The sequence below is a fragment of the Triturus cristatus genome, chromosome 2_2 (assembly GCF_964204655.1).
Source record: "Triturus cristatus chromosome 2_2, aTriCri1.1, whole genome shotgun sequence".
NCBI classification, from domain to species: domain Eukaryota; kingdom Metazoa; phylum Chordata; class Amphibia; order Caudata; family Salamandridae; genus Triturus; species Triturus cristatus.
In genome coordinates this window covers 446,253,166-446,277,733 of record NC_140582.1, presented here as the reverse complement: position 1 = coordinate 446,277,733, position 24,568 = coordinate 446,253,166, and the positions used below count along the sequence as shown (strand labels likewise).

General features: G+C 42.0%; 1 protein-coding gene across 1 annotated transcript in view; it reads left to right on the top strand.

Moving 5' to 3' along the window:
* The window catches only part of FAT4 (FAT atypical cadherin 4), a 340,538-nt gene extending 317,761 nt beyond the window's left edge, over nucleotides 1-22,777 (top strand). The window contains exons 15-17 of the mRNA XM_085641543.1: nucleotides 2,104-2,321; nucleotides 12,199-12,460; nucleotides 19,707-22,777. Coding sequence (XP_085497669.1) covers nucleotides 2,104-2,321; nucleotides 12,199-12,460; nucleotides 19,707-21,577 — 2,351 coding nt within the window. The 3' untranslated portion in view covers nucleotides 21,578-22,777. The remainder of the gene's footprint in view (nucleotides 1-2,103; nucleotides 2,322-12,198; nucleotides 12,461-19,706) is intronic.
* The last annotated feature ends 1,791 nt before the right edge of the window (nucleotides 22,778-24,568 follow it).

The window sequence follows — 24,568 nt, the reverse complement described above, 5'->3', positions numbered from 1 at the left end:
AACAGTAGACAATGCCCTAGAGAATTATATGTTCCATTCAAGCACTACCAACAATTTTTGAGTCAAGAAAAAAGCCCAATAAAATTCCCAAACCTCTTTAGAAAAACAGAGAAATTTATTTAAAAAAATGTAATAAACAAAAAGACAGCCTGATCATCAAAATTGGATAAAGACAAAGGCACATACGTGAAAATGTTTGGGTCAAAGTCTGGGAAAGGCAAATCTTCTGAGGAGGTGATGGAGAAGTGCCAGTCTTGTGCACCAGCTAGTGATTTGAGAATTTTCCCTTCCGAATTCTGGCTATTTTCTCGCCTAACTTTTTTTTCTGCAGTATCTCCTCACCTTACTGTGCAATTACCCAGGAGCCTCTGTTTCAAAATGGCAGACATTCTGTCACCAGGCAGGCCATTATTCAGCTCCATAGCCACTCCCCTACTTAGTCGAGCTGTCCCCCCACTTGATATAGTATCAATTTATCAATACCTAGAAGTAGGTTTTCCTACTATGGCAAATGCACTTTTCCTTTCCATGTGATAATGCAGTGCCTCTGCTGCAGCCTAGCCAGATCACTCTGCTGGTCCTGAAAGCCATACGTTTTTGTCATCTATGTTGGTGGTGTAAATACACACAGCAGCCCACATATTACATTTAAATACCATACCACTGGTGTATTTCCTGGGCCATCTTCTATCATTTTAAAGGGAAAGTTAAACAAAAACTATTGAGTGAAATCGATTTTACCAATACCATTTTAGTGCCAGAGCCCACACACTTTAACAGTAAATGCCAATGAGACAGAGCTTAAAATCCTAATACCAGCAATAATATGGTCCAGAAAATGGTCAAATATCTTGGATGACCATGCAGAAAAGACAAATTTGCTACACACAGTGTGTGGAATTTAGGAATGAAATTAGTAAAGCATGCTTTGATGGAATAAAATAGCTGAAGAAAGGCAAACGATGCATAACATGTTCCACATTGTTCCTCTGGAGAGTGAGCACTTAATTCACTCCACATACTATTTTACTATTTTGCTGGGGCTTTCTGAAATAGTACGACACAGCGTGAAATGTTCTACCAGTGCTATTTTTCGAAATTACTACATTCAATAGCATATATGTATAGTGTGCCGTGCAGACATTATAAAGAGAAGAAAGATCTATAGAGATGTAACTTTATATGTGAGTGCTATTTTTCGAAATTACTACATTCAATAGCATAAAGGTGCTCTTCTTTAATGCACCACTTCTATGAATATTTGTGAAGTTTTCTATTGCAAAATGCTGATCCTGTAGAACTCTTAAATATACTTGGGGAATAGAAATACATTAGAGGTACACATTCCATAATCACCAAATACATGTATTTTGGATAAACCATATTAATTACTGGCCCTGCAAGGTTTTCATTATAAGAGTAGTATTTCAAATATATCAGGCACACTATGGAAAGTTACAGAGTAAACAATCGCGTTTTCGCTGATTGCATAGGTCATATTTGTGTAATGTGTTTAATGTGTTTTTGCCTTCTTTTGAAGTGATTGACCTTTTCTGGCCATTGGTGGTGTGTGTTTTGAGTGGAAAGTAATGTACATGAACGATTAAAGTAACTTGTTTTCCTTCTAAAGAAAACTCAACATATGCTATGATAAGATTTGATTTGACATTAGCATAACAATGTTTCACTGTTATCAAACATGATCTTTGGTAAAATACATAAACTGGCTGTATATTTCTAATTTGTACAGAGGTCCTATTTTGCACAAAACTACTTATTTTAAAAGTGTGCTATTTTGTTCTGTTTCCATGCTTGCTATTTTACATCTGCGAGATGCAGTTGTTTGGCTACAAAATTATGTCTACAAAGGCAAACTTCAAGCAATTATATTTGCTGTGGCAAAACACAATGGACTGGCTCAATAAGTCACTGAGTAAAATAGCACTCCCTAGTGGAAGATGGTGGTAAATACCTCATGGGTGATATATAGCACCACCTGGTGAATTTTTGTGATCCTGCCCCTGCAAATCAATCGCTATTGTAGCTTCAACCAGGTATGTTCTTTGTAACTGTCACCCACCACTCTCTGCCCTCTTTTTCCAGACATTACAGCTGACACAGCGCTGTCCCTCGAAGGGAAAGGCCGCCTCGACTACTCCATCAGTCAGAACAAGAAGCGTGAATATTTGCTGAGGCAGAGTTTTCCGGGTGCCCTTCCAGAGCCCATCAGCGAAAACCTCTTAGAAGTGAAGTTCAGGACCAGGAGCGAGAACGGCCTGTTAATCCACATCCAGGAAGGCAGCAATTACACCACTGTGAAGGTGAGATTAAAGCGCGGCCCGCCTCGCTTTGAAGGAACCCCCTGCAGCACAGGGTCTAAGCCGCTTCTTTCATTGCCCTGGTTCTTTTCATCATAACATGTTTGAGTGGTGCTTGGCAGGGCCCCCGCTGCCTTCATCCGTTTAACTGCTCCCTAATCACTTGCGTCAGTACAGTGGCGTGGCACAGGTGCGCAGCCGTGTTCTTCCTAGGTTGTGGATGCTGCGATTATAATGGAAGACACATTAAACTAGTGGGAAAACATTCTGCCATGCTTGAAATCAGTAGAGCTCTCCATGGGGAATACTGACTGCATCTTCCATTCCCACAGATTCAGACCCCTTCCTTGAAAGCATTTGTGGTTGCCTATAGTCTATACTTTAATTGTATAGACTCAACAACGCTGTAGCAATATTACTAGTAGATTCAGTACTTGGCCAATGAATGCAGTTTAATCTTTCTGCTCAGTAGGTCACAAATCGACTGTTGTCGTTGGCTATTGTGCTGTGAGCATAAAACTGTGAACCCCCTGTTACATATTTTAAGACATATTAGACATGTAAGCAGATGACGGTGAAATGACTATCCTCTGGTCTGTAAGTACATGTTCTCTGCACTAAGGCCAGCACAGTGCACGTCCTATAAAGGCTTCTCCTGATGAAAGTTTAAATGTACTGCTTTCCTAGCATATGGCACTTGAATTGATACCGTCTCACTTTACCATCTTTAGAGAACAAGCTCCTACACGGTGGACCTATCCTTGGAGACCTCTGGGTGTGGTGGCTTACTCAAATCCTTAAATGAGCACAGAAGCCTTGCTGGCCCTCCATCTTAGTAGAGAAGTCGCTTGGCACATGCTCCAGGCTTTCTTATTTTCTTGGATTTGGCCCAATTTTTTTCATTATCCTTAAGAATCTCCTTATTCTAAAACTCCAGTGGTTTCAGTTTCTCCCTCAACACTGCCAGTCACCTGCTTTCTATTAAAGCATCAGATAAAGCAATTGCCTCGCTTTCTGGGTGGAGGGATCGGTGCATCTCGTGTTTATGTGTCTGGATGAGATGAAAAGAGAAAAGAATAAACCGGGTTTATAGCTGCCTTGTGATGCCTGTTTTAGAATTGAAACTCATGGACACTGACCTCTACCGGTGAAGATGTGGATTGCCAGAACCGATGAGTTCATGTTCACTGAACTATACTTTTATGACTGTTTTGTCCTTAAAGTTAGTACAAGAATAATTATTGTCGACTTACCTGTATAGATATGTTAATATTGGCAACAGTATGCAATTACAAAACGCTGGCATCAATTACAATATTTTATTTTATTTTATTAAAGCTAACACATAAGAGTTGTTCCATTAGAGTACCTTTATACCACATAGTACCAACCACACTCCTGGGTGTTCCAAAGTTATAAGGACAGTCTGATGTATTGTCTGTTTCAAGTTGCTTCGCATTTCAATACATTTCAGCACCGTGCACCTTTACTGGTTGTCATTTGCATTTTAATACTGGCCTTCGTTGTCCAGTTTTACACAGAACACGTATGCACAGAGTGCATTTGCTTTGACCCGGCGTTTCTATTTCACCTCTTTAAATGGGTTAGTTTGAAACACATAGTTATACTTGATACAAGAAATACTTGCAAATGTGAATGTTGTTGCTTATGTCATGGTCCAAGGTACACGTGGTGGAGCTGTGAGATGTCAGCCTTCCAGTTCGACATCAGGTGCATGGCTGCACTGATCCCCTGATGTCCCATGTTGTTTTGTTGGTATGATTGCACCGTGACAAGCATTGTAACTTAAAATGCTTATTTCCTTCTGAGTGACCCAGAATAATGGGGTCCATATCAATGCATAAATTAAATACATTTCATTCTGGGGCAGCCAGTGGAAAGATTTTTGTGACTGTGGGGAGGTCCTTGACATTGTTTACCCCCTGCCATGACAACAGGGTCACACTTCAGGATTTTGATACCAAGCCTGGTCCTGGGAGGCACCTAGTACTTCCTTGTCTCTCAATGATTATGTCATTTAGCACCAGAATGTTTTGTTTGGTTTTCGTCTAAACAGCGCACATACACTGTTAGCAAAATATATTGTTCATACAAAAAAGTTTCAAAACAGGCTTAGAGCCCGCACATTGCTTACCAATACGTACTATGTGCATGGCTGGGTACGGGCTCCCCGCCCTAACACCCCGCCCTCCTCAACGCTATCTATGGTTGCTTGTCCCTCCTTCGCAGCTCCATCCTGTTGTTCCCCCACACTCTCCTCCTGCTTTCCGTTACTGCTGCCTCCCTCCTGCCACTCAGGCTGGTGTTTCTTCCCCCCCACCTGCTGTCCGTTGTTTCTGTTGCTGTCCTCATACTACCCGCCCCAGCATTTTTTTTAGACACGCGCTGCTGTTCAACATCATTTAAAGGGAAACAAAAGTGCTATGATGCAGTCAACGCTGGCCTCGTCATATTGCTTTTTGTCTTTACTTTAAGCCATGTTGGACAGTAGCTCATGATGCTGTGCAATATGTCTAAAGAAACATTGACAAAGCCAATATATCTCAAATAGGTGGAACCCATTGGCTTTGCCAATGCTTATTTATGAATCACTTTGTTAAAGGGTAATCTTCACTCTGCAAGTGTTATCACTGAAAGCCATTGGGTTTGAGTGTAAGACTAGCTTTGGCTAACACAAACACAATTGAAGAGCGTATGAATGAATTACATTTTATTGATCGTTAAAACCTTATAAATAGATAGAATTTACATGAAAGCATTAGAAGTATTTATGCAAATCACTTCCGCGTGTTGAGGTCATTTTAATTTAGACAGCCATGATGAGCTAGTCATTGAAGAGAGAACCCTGTGAAGGCAGCATTTTTGATGAATGTTTCTTTAGTTATTTTTGACTTGCTTAGGATAAACCTCAATACACTTTTCCGTTGTGGCTTTCAGCATGTTGAACAGCATGCATGTGCTGTAGACAGCCTATATTCTTGTATAAAATGCAGCATATAGCAATATCTTTAAAATATCTCCTGATTACATTTGCATATTTGGGTTAAACATGAAAGAATGGGACCACCATGCAACATTCACTGACAGCAAGAGACTTTTTGAGGGGAAAGGCCGTTTACCCCGCATTTTTAACTCTGCATGGCTTTACCCTGCATTTTTTACTCCGCAATAACGTTTACAACGCAGCGCTTTACACCGCAAAACTGTTAGAACGTATTCACCCAAAGTAACGCCCCCACTGGAGTTAGAATAGTAATTGCGTTGGAATGGGGATTGCGTTGTAACAAATTGCGTTGTAAAGCCCTGCTTTGCTAAAAGATTTTGCGGAGCAAAAACTGCAGGGTACAAGCATGCAGGGTATATGCATGCGGGGTAATGCCATATAACCCTTCTTGAGGCATGGGCATGGGAAAAGTGGGCACTGGTCCAGGGCCCCAGCCTTTCAGTGACCCCCTGATAGAGGCAGCTCTGTTATACAGACAGTCCTGTCCTGATGGTCTTGAATGATTCTTAAACATAGATTGGCTTAGCTACCGTTTCCCTTTAATGTATTTAAAATACCAGTAATGTGCGGAGGTTCAATACAAACAGTTTGCAGAGAAATGTTGTTTTCGTTTTTCACTACCCTGCAACATCCATACAAAGTTTCTTTTAGGTTGAAACAGGACCTCACCTATGAGAAATGGGAGCAGGTCACAGAGATTACTGGCAATGACACCAGTGAGCTGCTGCTGTGCTTCAGTATTGAAAACACTGTCACTACCCCTGAATATTAGATGGGAACGAACAGAATTTGGACCAGTGTGCCTGTGCACTGCCAGTGACCTGGCCAGAGAGGGCATGAAAGAACTGTATTTGGATGAGGAATGGAACGCTGTTCAGAACAAAATACGTTTGCCTCGGGGTCCCCAAAGTCCATGCATTTGGGGCCCTGTAATAGTGCTCCGTTGCACTACTAATGTAGTTCTGAATCACTGCCAGCATTTGGAGCACTCTGTTTACACAACAGTGTTTTTTCACCTTTTCTTTAGAATAGGGATCGACTGTGTCATTAGTTAATGTGCTGCAGTGATGTTTATTACACTCCAGTACGTCATGTCAGCAGCCAATCACAATCAATTTGAAAGAGAGCACTTAGCTCTGTTTTATATAAAATAGCCAGAGTATTTCACGCGTATTGTACGTGCCTCAGATTAACCCTCTTGAAGTCTGCCACAAGCCTAGCTGCTGCAACACCTTTGCATTGGGCCTGGAGTCTTCCCACTAGGACTTCCCGGTCGGTTGTGCTTCCACTCTTTACAGGACTAGCTATCGATTGAGAATCGTTAAAGTTTTGATCCCCACTTGGGCTGCATCGAGTGTGATTTTCGTAGCAGTCCAAGGTTCCATAAAACTAGTGATAGCAAAATTATTGTTCAGTTGGAGGACATTGTCAATAGTAAACTCCTTCTTTTGATCTGTTAGTGTAGAAACACCTCGATTGAATGGAGTGAAATTTTGAGAGTGCAAATCGATCAGATGCATAAAAGTACAAGATGAGGATTTTTTCTCTGTTGATGGATTCCAGGCAAGCCAGGTGCTCATCTTGGTAAGGTTTTCAGTACCTGATACACAGAGGTACCTCCATCCATCCATGGAGTCAGTGAGTATGTGCTCTCTTCAAGAGTGTTGCATCATCATAAATTCACACTTCCAGGTACTTAACTGTGTCAAATAAACAAAATAATAGTAAAGTCGCCTTTCTAATTAATAGAATTAGCAAGCATTGGTTGCAAAGCCAATAGGTCTCATCTTTAGGGTCAATTGGCTTTGCCAATGCTTTTTGCCATTTCTGTGCAGCATCAACAAAAAGCAAGATGTTCTTTGACATGCTGCACAGCATCAGCAAAAAAAACCACAAACACAATAATGCAGCCCATGTTGCTGGTCACGGCATTCTGTAGGCTCATACGTGTGTCAACACTCATGCATCTATCTACAAAATGAAGCAGACTCTATTTTTCTTTTTTTGTTGACGATCTAAGATGTCAGATGCAACTTTAATTGGCAAATAAAAAAAGAAATGCTAAGTGAAGTGCTCAGAAGTGCTTTCTATGTAAAGGATTGCTTGAGAGCAAACAGCAGATGCCAGATTCTACTGTATAAAGTGCACCAAAACAAAACTGAAATGTAGACAAGAGGTGGATGAGGGTAACAATGGAGGAGCTGGTGGGGGAAGGTATGAGGGGGTTGAAGTAATCAAGTAAAAATAGAGCCGGGTGGGAAATGAAGAACTATGCAGCAGATGAGGGAGCGGGAGCAAAGAGAGGGTGTGGGGAGAAGCAGATGACAGAGAGAGCAGAACATTAGGAAGTGAACAACACTGAGGCTGGGGGTCGGGTGAGAAACATGAGAGAGCAGCGCATGAGGGAGCAGTGAGTGTAGAGTGTAGAGGGAGGGGAGCAGCACCCAAGGGATAGACTGGAAAGCACATGCACTTATGAAGTGCTGAAAGAAAAAGAAAAAAGTTGTTTCTCAAACATGAGCAGTGGAAAGATGCAAACATTGAATCAATAGGATGGTAAGGAGGATATGCTCCAAGACTGAGACAAATAGAAGAAGGGAAAAGAAGCTACTAATATGATATGAGAGAGATAATAAAGCCAACCAAGGGGTGAGCTTTAAGGCCAATGTACATTTTTTTGTAAGTCTACAGTAGGTCTTTCACAACCTGACAGCTCTCACTGTCTGGTGAGCAAGACCTAAAAAGTCTTTACTCAGATGCAAAATCGGCAAGTATAGTGTGACTTCAGTTTTCACAATTGCAGGGGTAACAACAGTTATGCAAGTGTTCATGGGATGGGTCAACTGAATAATTTGTATGTTTGTGAATATTCACCAAAATTTGCTGTTAGCAAGAAATTAATTCACATTTATTCTTTCAAGGACAGGAGTTAGTGTGTTGAAAAAGGAGAACGAGCACATCCAAAATTGGCAGAAATGAGTGGGAAGAGGGTTCGCAATTGAGAAACATAGTTTCACATTTCAGAAATAATCAAGTTCAATGTGCAAATGCACTTTTATCAATGTATGTTACATTTCTGCCTGCAGTGCTGTGAACTTGATTACAAGTTTGCATACAGTGGCAACTGGCACGGATCGGGGATGGCGTTGGATGAAGAAAAAAATAATACACTTACCTCTTCACGCCCACGTCTCTCCTCCACTTCTCTTTGCAACGCATCCCGGAATGGAAGCAGGAAGCACACAAGCTCCCCTAAGCCAATCACGGTGCTGCTGTCACCAGCATGACATCAGTATCGTGATTGATCTGAGCACTGTGGTTCAACGCTCAGACAGGCATTGGGAACCTCTGCATGTTCTCCTCCCAGGCTATTCAATACAGCCAGGTAGAGAACATGATAAGTGCGCATGACTGTTTTGTCAGCACAAGATAGCCGGCAAACCCTCATGCGCACTTGGAAAGTTCTCCAACTATTCCTCCCCTGCTCTGTGAGCAGCCCAGTCCCACCCCATCCTGCAAAACTGCCTCAGCGGGGAAAAATAAAATAATAACATTTTGTTATTACTATTTTATTTTCCCTTTTTTGCACTGCTAAAAGGCAGTGGGGCAATGCTCCTCAACCTTTGCAGAGGTGCCGCCGCTGTCTGCCTGCAGGAATACTAAAACATTTGAGTACCACATGAACTTTGTGACTGTCAAAGAATTCCAAGATTGCTCCTCGGAAAATTGCTCCTTATAGAGGATTAGTACCACAAGAACACAGCTTCATCTTTCTCAGTACTAAATGGCCTCTCCAAGATTTCTGTGAACAGTGCACTATTCTCAATTTCAGTCCTTTTGGAAGTTAAAAGGCCATTAAGTATCAGCTAATGCCTACACGGCAGCTATTTGTGCTCTTGCGCTACTTTAATTAGATGGCTTTGAATTAAAGTTGGCCTGGTCCCTGTTCTTTCTCCTTGACATGTTATGATAGAATCCAGTGTGCTCACGTCAACTTTTCCATGCGTGAGTCACCACCTGCAAAGAACACCGAGAAAAGCCCCATCCCTTCTCTGCATGAGGTGGGGAAAATAAATGCAGGCACTTACTCTTTCACCATACCGCACTTTAGGAGCTTTAGAATTATCATCACTATAGTTCCAAGAAGAAGCGCTCCTTCCTGTCATGTAAACAGGGTCCTATTCATTGCTACATTAGGGTGCAACCAACTCTCTGAGTGGATGCACAAAAAACAACAAGCTTTGGCAAAGTCAATCTTCTGGAATCGGCTGCCAGCCTTTTAGCTTTGTCAATGCTTGTTTTGTTTTGCCATAGTGTTATAGAAACAATTATTGTGGGAGCATCTGGGCTTTGCCAATATTTTAAAAAATTTGAAAACAGCTAAAAGTTTTTGGGGGGTCACAAAAAACAGACATTGTCATAGTAGTACCTGGTACTAAAGGTACTAAAGAGAACTACTTTGTGTGTAGATGTGAAAGGGCAGAATGCCATCACCTACAGTGAAGTTAGCCAATGGCTTAAGTGGGCTGCCCCCATCGACCTTTGAAGTATGCTGTAGAAGCCTGAAGAATAATGTGAATGACACAACAACAGAGCAAAGTATGAAGGGAGCTGAGTGGAAGGTCCTATAAATAATGATTATCATTTATATAATTTTACTGAAACTAAACTATCGTTTCTAACACAAATCATTAGTAAACAAGGGAGACAAGTACATTTCTGAAACCTAACTCATGTGCTTTGATTCAACAGGCGACCAAATCAACCAGGAACAAACATTTAATGATGTGAGGCACATAGCATACTGGAACCGATTAGGGTATTATATTTTATCCATTAGTGGTTTTCCCTCAAGCACTCTTCTTCTGCTCAAATCCGACCTTTCTTACATCAAATGATATTTGTGTTGCTTCTCATATGAGGCGTAGCAATCCAGTATTCACAAGATTGGTTGTTATTCTCTTGAACTTTCTCCCAAAAACATTTACAGATTGAAAAATTGGCAAATCAAATTATCTGTTTGATAAAAGCCTGTTTTTAAACAGTACCTCCTTCAAAATATCCCTGCCATTGCACAAGATGCTATTGCAATCAAACTAGGTGACAATTATCTTGTTGAAATTCAACTCTATGGGGATTAAGCAATTTTGCCTGCAAGTGGCACATAGCTTTCTTCAGTAGGCACTTTCACCCACTCATATCTGTCCTATAAATGGCAAAAAGAACGAGCCTGAATTTACGCACACGTCACTTCTGACGATGCCTGCCGGCACGCGAAAGGATGATTGCCTCCCATACACTGCGTGAGGACTACTAGTTCCCGCAGACATCCGATCAGTGTGCATGGCAGACCCTCCTGAATCTATTACATCTCCATCGCCTGTCCCTTCCTGCACCAAGGCCTCTCACCCCCCCCCCCCCCATGTGCCTGTTTATACATGCTATTTGCTCACGACTCTTGATGGATGCCCCTCTGGGCTGTTCTTTCCCCCTTCTCACATATGTCTTGACTGCTCACATCTTCCGTGCAGTCTCATGAGCTTGTTTGTTATGTTATGATATTTTTGATTGGTATAACTGTGTCTATTATTGCCATTTTCATCATGGGCTTATTTGTGTCGCTGGTTATATTAGTCAACAAAAGGCTTTTTCATGGTCCGCATGTTGCGGCAATTCTCTGTCTGCTGCAGTGTCTGTAGGTGAGTGCTTGCAATGTTCAACACTCCATCCATCATCCCCTTTGGTTTTCCTTTGTTTGCCCTAAGTTGGCAGGGTATGCCCAGACATGGGTCCCTTGCTCACTTTGCCACTGGATTCAAGCTAGCCTGGCTGATGACGGCTGATTAGCCAGAAACCGGTCCCAGGATGCTTGTTTCCGGTCCAGGAAAGACATGGCATGGCAGTTCGGGCTGGACTGTTCCCATGAGGCACAGGGTCAGACTGATTTGCATATGGCAATTTCTGAACTGGGGTGGCGGAGTGAGCTAAAGAATGATGATGGGTTAAACCCAGATCAGTTGACTGGGGATGAGTGCTTGCAATGTTCAACACTCCGTCCATCATCCCCTTTGGTTTTGCAGTGTCTGTAGCGGCTGTTTCACTTTATGCATAAAGTCTAATAAACACACTTAAAAAAATTAATTGCAAAAAGAACCATAAACTAGATTAAAGGATGCTACGACGTGTAAAAGAATACAAAATACACTCATACAATACACCTCCTTTGTAAAAAGTTACACAATGAAGTCAAGTGGCAAAGTCAGGGTTATAGCTCGCATCTCAGGGCTCCACTGAAACATTGAAATGCAAAAGCAGAAAGATTCCTTCTCGATGTGATGAATATTTGATTAATGTGTCCAAATTTGGATTAAAAAGACAGTATGCATCAATTTTTCTTTCCATGTCGCACCAAGAGGGCAATGTTTCCAAAAGATCTCAGATTTATACTTGACCGTGCCGTTTTGCACCTATATTTGTGACATTGTGCAGTTTCCTAAAACCACTTATATAATAAATGGTTAGTTCACCATTGATATGTATTTATGTGGTGGCCTGCATCTGATGTCAACTCTAATACAGGATCAGTTGTGAAGCAGTATGTACCATACGAAAGTGCAAGTTACATGTAATTATAAATTATTTATGTAACAGTTTTTCACATTTTACTGACATCCACATGTGAAACTGCAATTGAGAAAAAATCATTTTTGAAAACTAAATAAAATACAATTATTTTTTCAAGTTGTGTTCTTTAGCTAAGATAAATTGTATTTTTTATATGAATCAATTAATTTACGGATACATTATGTATCAAGCAATTTAATGCATTCTTCCTTGCATGTATGCTTTTCACAGATACGGAATGGCAAAGTGCACTACACATCAGATGCTGGAGTAGCAGGGAAAGTGGAGAGGAACATCCCTGAGGTGCATGCCGCAGATGGGCAGTGGCATTCCCTGCTGATGGAAAAGAATGGATCTTCTACAATCTTGTCTGTGGACCGGATCCATAGGAAAGAAGTGCACCACGTCACTCAAGACTTTGGTGGATTGAATGTCCTTACTGTCTCTCTTGGAGGTGTTCCACCAGACCAGGCTCCACAAGGTGCACACACAGGTAACGTGCAAGCATGCAACATGGTTTTTCTAATGCCTACAAAAATATCAGATGCAAAAAGAACTATTGATTGACAGAATGCAGAACAATGTCATACATTCACCCCAGTACAGAGATCTGGGCCTAAATGCATCTTTTTTTGCTCATCATGCCATTCCAGTTTGGACCCAGCCATATGCAAATCGGTCTTGACCCTGTGCCCAATGGGAACAGTCCAGCCCGAACTGCCAGGCCAGGTCCTCCCAGGACTGGAAACAAGCATCCTAGGACCGGTTATGGGGTTTCACCCCTCTTCAGCCAGGATAGCTTGATTCCAGTGTCATGAAGAGCACGGGACTCACGTCTGAGCATACCCGTCCCACTCGGGGTGACAAATGCAAAAAGAACTATTGATGGACAGAATGCAGAACAATGTCATACATTCACCCCAGTACAGAGATCTGGGCCTAAATCCATCATTTTTTTGCTCATCATGCCAATCCAGTTTGGACCCAGCCATATGCAAATCAGTCTTGACCCTGTGCCCAATTGGAACAGTCCAGCCCGAACTGCCAGGCCAGGTCCTCCCTGGACTGGAAACAAGCATCCTCGGACCGGTTTCGGGGTTTCACACCTCTTCAGCCAGGATAGCTTGATTCCAGTGGCATGAAGAGCACGGGACTCATGTCTGAGCATACCCGTCCCACTCGGGGTGACAAATGCAAAAAGAACTATTGTTGGACAAAAATATCAGAGCATGAATCACTATGCCAAGTCAGGGTAAGGAATTGTGTGCATTTTGTGGCATTTTTAGGTTTTGCTTGCGCAGCGCTTGCGCTGTGCTTGCAAAGTCTTTTGTATTTAAAAAAAAACAAATCTTAAATGGGGCTTAGAACCCACCCAAGACTTACCTGAACTTACCACTGGTTCATTCCAATGCCGCAGGAATTTACTTGCTTCTGTAAGTGATGGCATTGGCCAGCATGTCATCTGCTTTCACTTCCTGCTCTGCTTTTGCTGTCCATGCCCTGGCGTAGAGCTTGTACCAAGTACACCTTCTGTTCACTTGCCACCGGCTACTGGCCACTGGCTACTCACTCTGCAGGTTCTTTTTTTTCATTACAAATGAACACTCCATACGAGTGCAGCCACATGCCATTACAGATGCATGCCTTTGCCAGCGCTTTACATATCTGGCCCACTCAATGCCACAGGCCAATTAGATCGGCCTGCTGATGGAACTGAAAGTGCTGTAGCCAATCTAATCAGTCTGAGGCTCTATCCTTCAGTGGGGGAGGGGTTTTGCATGCAGCGTGTGCCCTCTCCCTTAATGATCAGATTCTCCCATACTTCAATACCTTTCCCTCATTCCTCCATCAAGCTCCCACATCTAATTGGAGTTTTTGAGGAGATACAGGAGTTACTTTTAAATCCATCCATTTGATATGCAGTGAAAGCCTGCATACTCTAAGCCGAGCTGTTTGTTGGGAAAGGCGGTGACATAGAGGCGGGTAAAGAATCATGTAATGGTAGTGACAGACATTGAAGGATAGGCAGACAAGGTGCGTCTGTTTTCACATGGGCATGTATATGAATGTATAAAACTTTAGAAATATTTGTTTGTTATTGGCCTATGCATGTTGTTGCACAACATGACTTCACTAGGCGCTTACCCTACAACTCATGCCATGCAGGAAGCGCTGCATAAACTATGTAGTTGCAGAAAGGTAGCACTCACATGTGAGGCTATCTTGGGGGTTACCAAAATCTTCGACGGCTGCTGATTCCAGCCCGAAGCACAGTAGTAGTGAGTCTTGTGGCCTGATACTGCAGAGCTGGGGATGGAGAGGAAGTGTGTTTGTTGTCATGGCCCATGGGCATTGGTACATGCTTTATTTGTCTGCAAGCATAAAACCTTTTTTCTTTTTACATTTATCACAACCTTGGTGTTTATTTCCTTTTGCTGGGCTGGACTGAACAACAATAAAGTTCAGTTGAACATAAATGGAAAAAAACAATTGGAGCATCGTGCCCGTCCGTATCTTGACCAGCTCTCATTCCCTCTTTTTGCACACTCACGCACAATAATGCTTTCAAAAGTGCTTTCAAACAGCCATTGGTGTGCGAGATCCGTTCCGTTACTCTTTTCTGCCCAGAGACAGTAAATCATGTGTCCTGCTGTCTGGCCTGACCAGATGATGACCCTAGTCCAGGCCTCACACTGTTCAGCAAAAAATGTTGGAAACCAAGGTAGACTACGTTCACTCTACAATAATTGCCAAGATTAGCGGAAAACATAACAACAGGGACTTTTACAAATGAGATGCCAGCAATCCATTGGTCAAATTTCTGTCCACCAGTTTTGGAATTCTGATGGCAGTGCGAGTAATTTGCAAATTAGTTGATTGTATTTCATTTGCGAATGCATGCAATTTCGCTTGCCGTCGCTGGATGCCAGTCAGATTCACCCACTCAGTGCGCTTCTGTGTTTTCACTTTGAGGGAAATTGGTTTACTCTGGTAAAAATGATTATTGGTCTTTTAAAAAAAACAATGCAGTTCACCTGATTGTTTCGATGGCAGCTCTCACCAAAATATCACAAATATATAGACGCTGGCTGAGGATGACAAGATCCATTCCGAGGCATTTTATATTTGAACTTGCAGGAAACGCTTTTCAACGTGTTCGCACTCTGCTGACTACTGCAAATTAATGGCTTGGCTTTCTTCAGGGCTGGCATGGATACGCTGGAAACCATGAGTGGCGGGGAGTGACTGACACACCTTGACTTCAGATAAACCAATGTGGTTCAGTACAGTCATTACCTTCAGCTGCCACGCGGTGAAATACAATAAGATAAAGTTTGTGTCCTAGAGTGGTCTGTGGGCAGTATCCGGGTCTCTGAATATTTCTGTAGTGTGTTAGGATAGTGCATGGTTCATGCCGTTGGATGAAGGGTGTTGTGTGTGTGTCTAGGGGATGCTTCAGGCATGTTTATGGGCTTGGCAAAGTTGTCAAACTATATTTATTGCATCTGAAGGACAGATATGGGTTTCTGTAATGATGAACAGCTGATGGGTGTATCTGGAAGGAATTGTGTGCCTTCCTGTGTTGCGATTTGTTGTTGGCTTTGGGAGTCTAGCAGAACAGTTGGGATCTACAGGTACATCTCTTGTGAGGATTTAGGACTATTTTATAAGGTAATTTGGTGGTATTGAGGGGTTTTCTTACTGTGTTTAGGCCATTATGGGGTTGTCTGCGATGCCAAATTGGGATATCTGGTCGCCCCAGACCTGGACAATATCACAAGCTCACGCTGACCGAGATGGAGTGTGGGCCAGTTACAGGGGCTAAGTTAGGCCCGCTGAAAAGAGTACCTTAAATCCTGGTTGGGAAGTGTTGCAAAGATCCGGATGAACCGCGCAGCTGAAGCGATGAGTCAGTTCTGAGATGTGGTGAGGTGCAGTGTGAGGTCCTGGTGCATCTTCGCAGAGTGTCCCATCAACAGCACTTGCTATGAGAAGTCTGGCATCGGGATGCGGTGAGCAGCTGGTGATGCATCAGTTCCGAGGAGCTGTGATGCTGCGAAGTGGAGTCAGACGTCATCATCAAGGCTGCCATTGATGAGGGGTGTGCATGCGCCATGGCACCTGGGTGATGCGTAGGTTCCAAGGACTAAGGTGGGCGATGCGAGTCTTTGCACCGGGTCCGGTACACACAGAAGCATCGATGAATTGATTCTGCTCAAGGATGCGCTGCTCAACTGTGGAGATATGTCGGTTCTGCTTAGGATTGCATCCCTCAGCTGAGAAGATGTGTTGGTTCCACTGGCAAGCACCTAAGGCCCACTTCCAAGGGTCCATTACTGGGGTGGTTGGAAACCTGTTATGTCCCTGAGGCTTCAGATCAGGATGCCAGCTAACTAGCCCTTGGAGTCACGCTAGGTTATGGTTTCAAGCGAGTCCTTACCCAGGCAAGAGAGCAGCAGGCAATAGGTGAGTACAGAAAATGAGGAGTCCTGTAGAGTTCAGTCCAGCAGAGTGGGAGTCCTTTAGCAGCACAGCAGCCCTTTGTCCTAGCAGAGTATCCACAGGTCCAGAAGGGTACTGAAGTGGTGGTGTCTGAGGTCCTTCTTTTGTACCCAGTTGTGCCTTTAAAGTGGGAAGAAGTTTCTACTGGTATGCCTTTTAAGTGCACGGATGCCCTGCCTTCCCTACTGTGGCTCCAGACTAACTACAGGGCTATGCAGCCCTTTGTGTGGAGACAGGACACAGCCTAGTCAGGTGTAATTGAGGCTGGGCCCTTCTCCTCCCTTCCGTCATGCTATTTATGGTCCACTCAGTCTCACCTAAATTCCCAATGTGTGTGGCTGTCTAGGAGGAATGCACAAGGCCCAACTGCCAGCTACACCCAGTCATATGCAGGCACAAAATGGTTAAGGCAAAACAAATGCCAACTTTCTAAAAGTGACATTTTCAGACTTTTAAATGCAATTTCACCATCAGTTAGGATTTTATATTGTGATTCCAGAGACACTAAACTTAAAGGGGTTATCTCTTCCCATTTAGAAATTACATTTGTAAATTGTAATAAGGCAACGCCAATGTTATCCTATCACAGAGATAGGCCTTGCAGTAGTGAATAACAAATGTTAGAGTTTTTCACTGCCAGGACTTGTAAAACATAAAAGTACATGCCCTTCTTTTTAAATACATTGCACCCTGCCCTGTGGGCTGTCCAGGGCCTACCCTAGAGTTGACTTATATCTATTAAAAGAGAAGGAATGGGCCTGGCAAAATGTTTATTTTGTAAGCTTTAAAATGGCATTTTAAATTACACACACTGGCTCTGCAGTGGCAGACCTGAGACATTTTTAAAGGTCTACTTAAGTGGGTGGCACAATCGGTGCTGCAGGCCCACCAATAGCATTTAATTTACAGGCCCTGAGCACTTGTAGTCCTCTGGAATAGGGACTTATAAATAATTTAAATTTGCCAATTGCTTATGAGGCAAAATTACCATGTTGAGAGAAAAGAGCCCATGAACTTTACCACTGGTTAGCAGTCTAAAGTGCCCAGAGTCGTAAGACCGGCAAAAACGAGGTCAGAACAAATGGAGGAGGAAGGGAAAAAGTTTGCGGGAAGACCTGACAGTTTTAACATCACTGTTTTTAGTGACTTAGACTGTGCTCAACCAGGCCCTGTGACTCAGCTTTTTAATATTGAACTGATATTTCTGGTATATTTCAGATAGACTCAGGCAGTGGGCTGGTTTAAAAAACAAAATTCTAAGTATTAACTTTTTAACTCTAATGGAAGCAACAAAAACATTTGCCATGCCCCTTTGGCTTTTTTGTCATACTCAAGGTGATACTTGTAAAAACATGTCCTTATACTTTCTCCAGTATTTTTTAAATTGCAATTTAAATTGAAAATACACATTTAATTTTAAGTAGTATGTCTGACTGAAGCACTAAGAATAATTAGGTAACACTTCAACTATTTAGTAAATTATCCAGAGTTGTAAAGAGGGTTGCTTTTAAAAGATGATTCCATTTACATTTCCTTGCTATTTCGTTTTTCAGAAGTTGGCTGAATATGTTGACTCAAAGGCTCCATTCAATTGGCTCGTGCAAGCCTCACAAACATTGATAATATAAAGTGTAATTATTTAATGGGAGGTGTGCCGCCTTTAACCGGTTTCAGAATTTGATTTTACCTGCATTTACAAACTCATTGTGGATCACAGTTGTATTTGAGCAATTTCTATTATAGACCTTCAAACTTAAGACAAACTTTCACACGTTGAATTGTGACAATTCTTTTCATCTAGGGCCTCATGTAGGTAGCCCAATACCGGTCGGTAACGGCCGATTTTCGGTAAATATACCGTTACCGACCGGTATTTAGGCTTTTGATATGTAGGGGGATCATTTCTGTATTCGGTATTTTACCGATTCGGTAAAATTACCGATTCGGTAAATACCGAATACAGAAATGAGATGTAGGGGAGTGTGTGGTGGGTGTGGGGATTCGTTATTTACCACCAACTGAAAGTTGGTGGTAAATGACGAATGTCTCAGTTAAGGCATTATTTGGCCCTTAGATGTGTGCAATGTGGCAGACACACATGCCCTCAGGGCATGTATGTGTGCCACATGTGCACACATGCAGGTATCAGGGGTGCAACAGGGTGTCAATGTGACACCCTGCCACCCTTGATTGAGCTCCCCCCATTACCGATTCGGTATTTACCGATTCGGTAATGGTAACTGGCTTCCCATTGATTCCTATGGGCCTCCTGGCCCATAGGAATCAATGAGATACAGGTTACCATTACCGAATCGGTAAATACCGATTCTAAAATACCGACACTTACCGAATCGGTATTTTTTTACCTACATTACATTTACCGATTCATAAATACAGAATCGGTAAAATTCGGTATTTAAGAATCTGTAAATGTAATGTACCTACATATGGCCTCAAATGTTAAAAGTGCTAGCTAAAGTGAAGAACAGAATTTTTTTTCCTTGAGAGGACACCCCTTTCCTGACTCATTAGGCGCAATATGAAAGTTTGCAAGTTTAGGGCAATGAGCTTGACACTGAACCTACTTTCTTGTGCCAGTGGCAGAATTGAGCTCTCATGGTTTTATGCAGAAGATATTAGATTCTGCTTCTCATTTTCTAGATTTGTGTCGATTGCAGTTCTTAGGTATGGTAGTATGAAATGTATAGGTAGACAACCATTAGAATGTTACTGCACACCGGTTAGTTTTCCAACCTCTGTGTTTTTCCCAAGGCACTCTCAACCAAGGACAGCACACTTTGGGTAACCTATAAATGTTTTTGTCTCAACATGTTTCAGCCTCCCTTCAATAGGATGCAGCTCCCTTCCACGGGATGTACTGGCCTTATTATCAAAAGTGCATAATGTTGCATACTCACAAAAAGCCTAGTCATAATAAATTGTATAAAAGTGTTTATTTTACCTATGGATTTTAAATAATTTATGGCACAAACTCAAAGAATATATTTTCCCTGCCTTATGCGTCCCCAGCCATCTGTCTAATGGCATAGTGCCCCACAAATTTTATAACATATGTCATTGTTGTCCAAGATAGTTTATGAAGAAACTCATGTAAGTTAAACTTTGTATAGGCTTTAATTTAGTGAGCACGAATTGTGTCTGTATTCAGCCATTAATGAAAAATTAACAGAATTACTTAAAGTACTGAAATCATTCTTGTTTTTTTTTTTTTTTAGGTTTTGATGGATGCATTGCTTATGTGAAGTACAACAGAGAAAATCTTCCTTTCAGTGGAAAGCACAGCCTGGTTACAATTTCGAAAACGGACCCCTCCATTAAGATTGGGTGCAGAGGGCCCAATATTTGTGTCAGTAATCCATGCTGGGGAGATCTCATGTGCATCAACCAGTGGCATACGTACAAATGTGTCCCACCAGGAGAATGTGCCTCGAGCCCCTGCCTGAATGGTGGTAACTGTGAACCCGGTGTGCACTCTGAGTTTTCATGTAGCTGTCCCGAGTCCTTCACTGGGAAAAGATGTGAAATAGTGATAGCCTGCCTTGGAATTGTGTGTCAGCAGGGTAACATGTGCAAGGCCACAAACAGCGGAGGCCATGTCTGCATCCCAGACCCACACACTGAGGAACTAGCTTTGCCCATCTGGGCTGTGCCGACCATTGTTGGCAGTTGTGCTACTCTCCTTGCATTGTTAGTTCTTAGTCTGGTCCTCTGCAACCAGTGTAAAGGGAAGAGAAAATCAACAGTGGCAAAAGAAGAGAAAAAGCCCAAAGAAAAAAAGAAAAAAGGGAGCGAGAATGACGCTTTTGATGATCCTGACAACATTCCACCATACGGAGATGATATGACAATCAGAAAACAGCCTGAAGGGAACCCCAAGCCAGACATAATTGAAAGAGAAAACCCCTACTTAATCTATGATGAGACTGACCTACAACATAATTCCGAAGTAGTGCCAAGTGCACCTCTTGCAGCTCCAGAACCAGAGATAGAGCACTATGACATTGAAAATGCAAGTAGCATTGCCCCTTCTGATGCGGACATTATACAGCACTACAAGCAATTCCGCAGCCACACACCTAAATTCTCAATTCAGAGACACAGTCCGCTTGGTTTTGCCCGGCAGTCCCCCATGCCACTTGGTGCAAGCAGCTTAACGTATCAACCTCCATACAGCCAGGGGATAAGGACATCTTCCTTCACCCATTCGACATGCCCACCTCCCAATTCTCTGTCTCGCCAAAGCCCTGCACCGTTCTCGAAGACCTCTACGTTCTACAGAAACAGTCCAGCAAGAGAATTGCATCTGTCTAGAAGGGAAGGCAGCCCTTTGGATATGCATAGTGATGCCTGCCAGCCTGGTATATTTAACTATGCCACACGGCTTGGCAGGAGAAGCAAAAGCCCTCAAACAATGGCGGGCAATACCTCTAGGCCCGGCAGTCGTCTGAAGCAGCCAATAGGGCAAATTCCTTTGGAGACAGGGCCTCCTGTGGGACTTTCCATAGAAGAAGTTGAGCGACTTAATACCCCTCGTCCTCGAAATCCAAGCATCTGTAGTGCTGACCATGGCAGATCGTCATCAGAAGAGGACTGCAGGAGGCCCCTGTCAAGAATAAGAAATCCAGCTGATGGTATTCCAGCTCCGGAGTCATCATCCGATAGCGACTCCCATGAGTCGTTCACTTGTTCAGAGATGGAATATGATAGGGATAAACCTGTTGTCTACACCTCAAGGATGCCCAAGCTATCTCAAGTTAATGAATCTGATGCAGATGATGAAGACAATTATGGTGCTCGGATGAAGCACCGAAGGTACCACAGCCGCAGAGGTGATGGCGGTCCTGCAGGCTCAAATACAGCAACAGCTACTCTTGTTGCTGAGAACACATTGCCCATGAAACTTGCCCATCAAGCTGGCAATTTCAACTGGGACAATCTACTGAACTGGGACCCAGGTTTTGGGCATTATGTAGATGTTTTTAAAGATTTGGCCTCTCTCCCGGAAAAAGCAGCAGCAAACGAAGAAAGCAAATGCGGGACAAGTAAGCCCGCTTCACGAGATGGGGAGGCAGAACAATATGTATAGACATTATGCAATGGCATTGTGGAGCCGCGAAGCCATGGAACAGTCAAGCCATTGTATGGTTGTATGTAATTAATGAAGGTCCGCATCTTAACAACAGGCCAGTTTGAACTGTTGGTTGGGAGAGACAATTTCAAATAATAGCCATTATGCTGCTGGAACTGACATAAAACAATTCTTTAATTTAATTATGCTTGTACAAACATATCTTTCCTGCATGTGGTGCATTTCTGACCCAGACATTCATCATGCAGCTTCAAAATGGTTTCCGGAAAGCAACTAGATGGTTTATAATTGATTTTGTATTCATGTTTCCTCCCAAAAAGAGTTTCAAAAAGGGTTCCAGAAAAGGAGTTTGGTATATTTTTGATATAATATTTTCCATAACAAATGCATTTAACAGCATTTTTTGTAAGACGCGTACGACCCTGTGGCCCAGAAGGACTGCAGTATTCCAGTTTCTGAAGCATTCCTTTCATAGAGCTGCAAAGCTATTTGCTTGTGTGTTTTTTCTTTCCTGTGTTTTTTTTATTAAGCTTGACTGTGAGCTGTTAATGGTACTGAGACACACTTCAAGCATTAGGTGCCAGAAGCAGCTCAAGTGGATCAGCACTTTAGGATGTGTCTGACAATATTTGTGAAAGCTTCTGAGTTGCTCTGAAATACTATGTCTTCCCGCCTCTGTTCTTCCGGTAAGTACGACCTGATTGGCAAGTGTGAGAAAATGGCCGCTGGAAAGACTTTGATGTACTGTAGCATTCGGCCCATTTCCTTCTCAGAAACCTTTAATGGATTATTTATTGTGCAAGCAGCTCCCAACTCTGGCATTTTGAGAGCTGAAGCTCCTGGTCGAAAGTTGTTTACAGACCGATTCGTTATGTTTCCTAAATGCCCCAAAAATGCAAAACTTTCACACAGTAAAAATTCCTGGTAGTCAACATTTGTCAAGACGCTCTGAAATTTTATACTATGTAAAAAATGTTCAAAATGTTGTGTTTTTTTTTTTACCTATGCCCTGTTTTTGATATTATTTTCCTACGCTGAAGTTTCTTACCTTCAAGGTAAGGTGAATTAAGTGGTTGTGTTTTTTACGTGTTACTTGTGTAACATCCATATTTTTCACATTTTGATACAACTGTAACATACTCGTATGCTTTGTACTTGTAAATGCCAATAATAGAATTAAAGTATTTATTTAAAATATGTGCTGTGTTCTTCCAAATGTACTTTTTTATCAGTATGCTAACGTTTGTGCCCAAACGCATACTCTAACATCAGTGCGTAAAATGCATACTTGCTGTTTTAGTGCTTGTCAGGAAGTCAGGGACACACAGCCAATATCTCTGGTGCTATTTTATTTTAAAAAATTTCCTTTCACTGTCTGTCAAAACACTGAGCGTCCTCCTAAGATTCATTAACCCTAATAAAGTTTAAATTTCCCCTAAAAAATTGAGAATTACAGCAGCAGTCAATGTTATCTGCACAGGATTCATCAGAATTTTTACCACAATTTTTCACATGTTAAATGTCTTAATTTTAACCTACCAAAATGTGCCAGAGTGAAAATTGCAGGCTGTGTGGTAATTACTTGATTTCTCAAAATGTCCCTCCTTATTAAACCCCTAGGGGTGTTTGCATCAGAATTTCCCCCACCTTATAATAAGGGCCTTGATAGATAGGAGCAGCGGTGTATTTTGCGGCCTTATGTTCGTAATAACCTTAAATTGCATTACACACTTTTGTGCTAGTTGTAGCCCGCATGATACTAAACTATCGGAAACAGATTTCATACAGAAATAAGTTGATGTCTTTCCGAGGACCCCAAATGTTCTTTAGATGGCACTGGGCAAATAGAGACAGAGGTAGAACTAAGTAGAGAGAAGAAAGTATCAGATATAGATATAGACAGAGGTGAGATAGAGAGAGATAAAGTTTACTGGGCAATTGCTCACTTTACCCATGTCTTCTTCAAACATCTCTGGATAGGAGCTGCACCCTAGCTGAACTCGTCTCAATCAGAATGAAGAACTCCAAGCATAGGCTAATTATGACCAAGAACAGGGTCAGAAATCCCAAACCAGAGTTCATTTGGTGGCTGCAGAAATATTGGAAAGCGAAGCCAGGACAGATCAGTCATCAAAGTGACCTACATATTATCGACACTAAGGAACTTTTCTTCATATAGTGGCCTAAACATGAACTGTAAGAGTGACAAATCCACCCAATTCAATCTTTATTTCGGTTTAGTTTAAACCATAAAAGATACACACTAACAAGTAACACACCATAATGATAAAATAAAAACATACAAAAGAATTGTGCCTTCCGAAGGTACCGCTTTAGACCATTTTCATAAAAGAAAGGAAAAAAGAAAAAGTTCACAATTTAAATACAGAATTCTAAAAACAGAAGAGAATAAAAGAAACCGATCATCTATTTGACAATTTAAAAATATCATAAATAGATTTTAAAAAATGCTAGACATAGTTACGTTTATAAAAGGCATTTGAGGAGTATGTGAATCAAATAACCAAGGACTGCAGGTGACTGTCTATACATCTTTTAAAATGCAACTTCCTGGTAGGAATCTAATCAAAAAGTGCAAATGCTTTAAGTGCAACAAATATAACTAACAGGACATTCCTCATAGTCTATCATTGATTTATAAAGTGCAAGTGCAAGGCTAATTGACAACATAATTCCAAATACACATGTACATAAGGTCACTAAAATTTCAAGCCTACCTTTACTCTTATTATACCCACATCAAACAATTGTATTTAGCGTCAGTAGATGACGCTAAATACAATTGTTTGAGAAGTGTCAGTTTTCAGTATTCTTTCTTCCTCAAGATAGGACCTAATGCCCATATTTTGGCAAATGGGTGTGATCCATTTCTTCCTAGGTTTAGCATAAGCAGGACAAAAGAATAATATGTGTAGGTCATTTTCTCGAGTATCAAATTGGCATAATACACAGCACTCACTATTATTT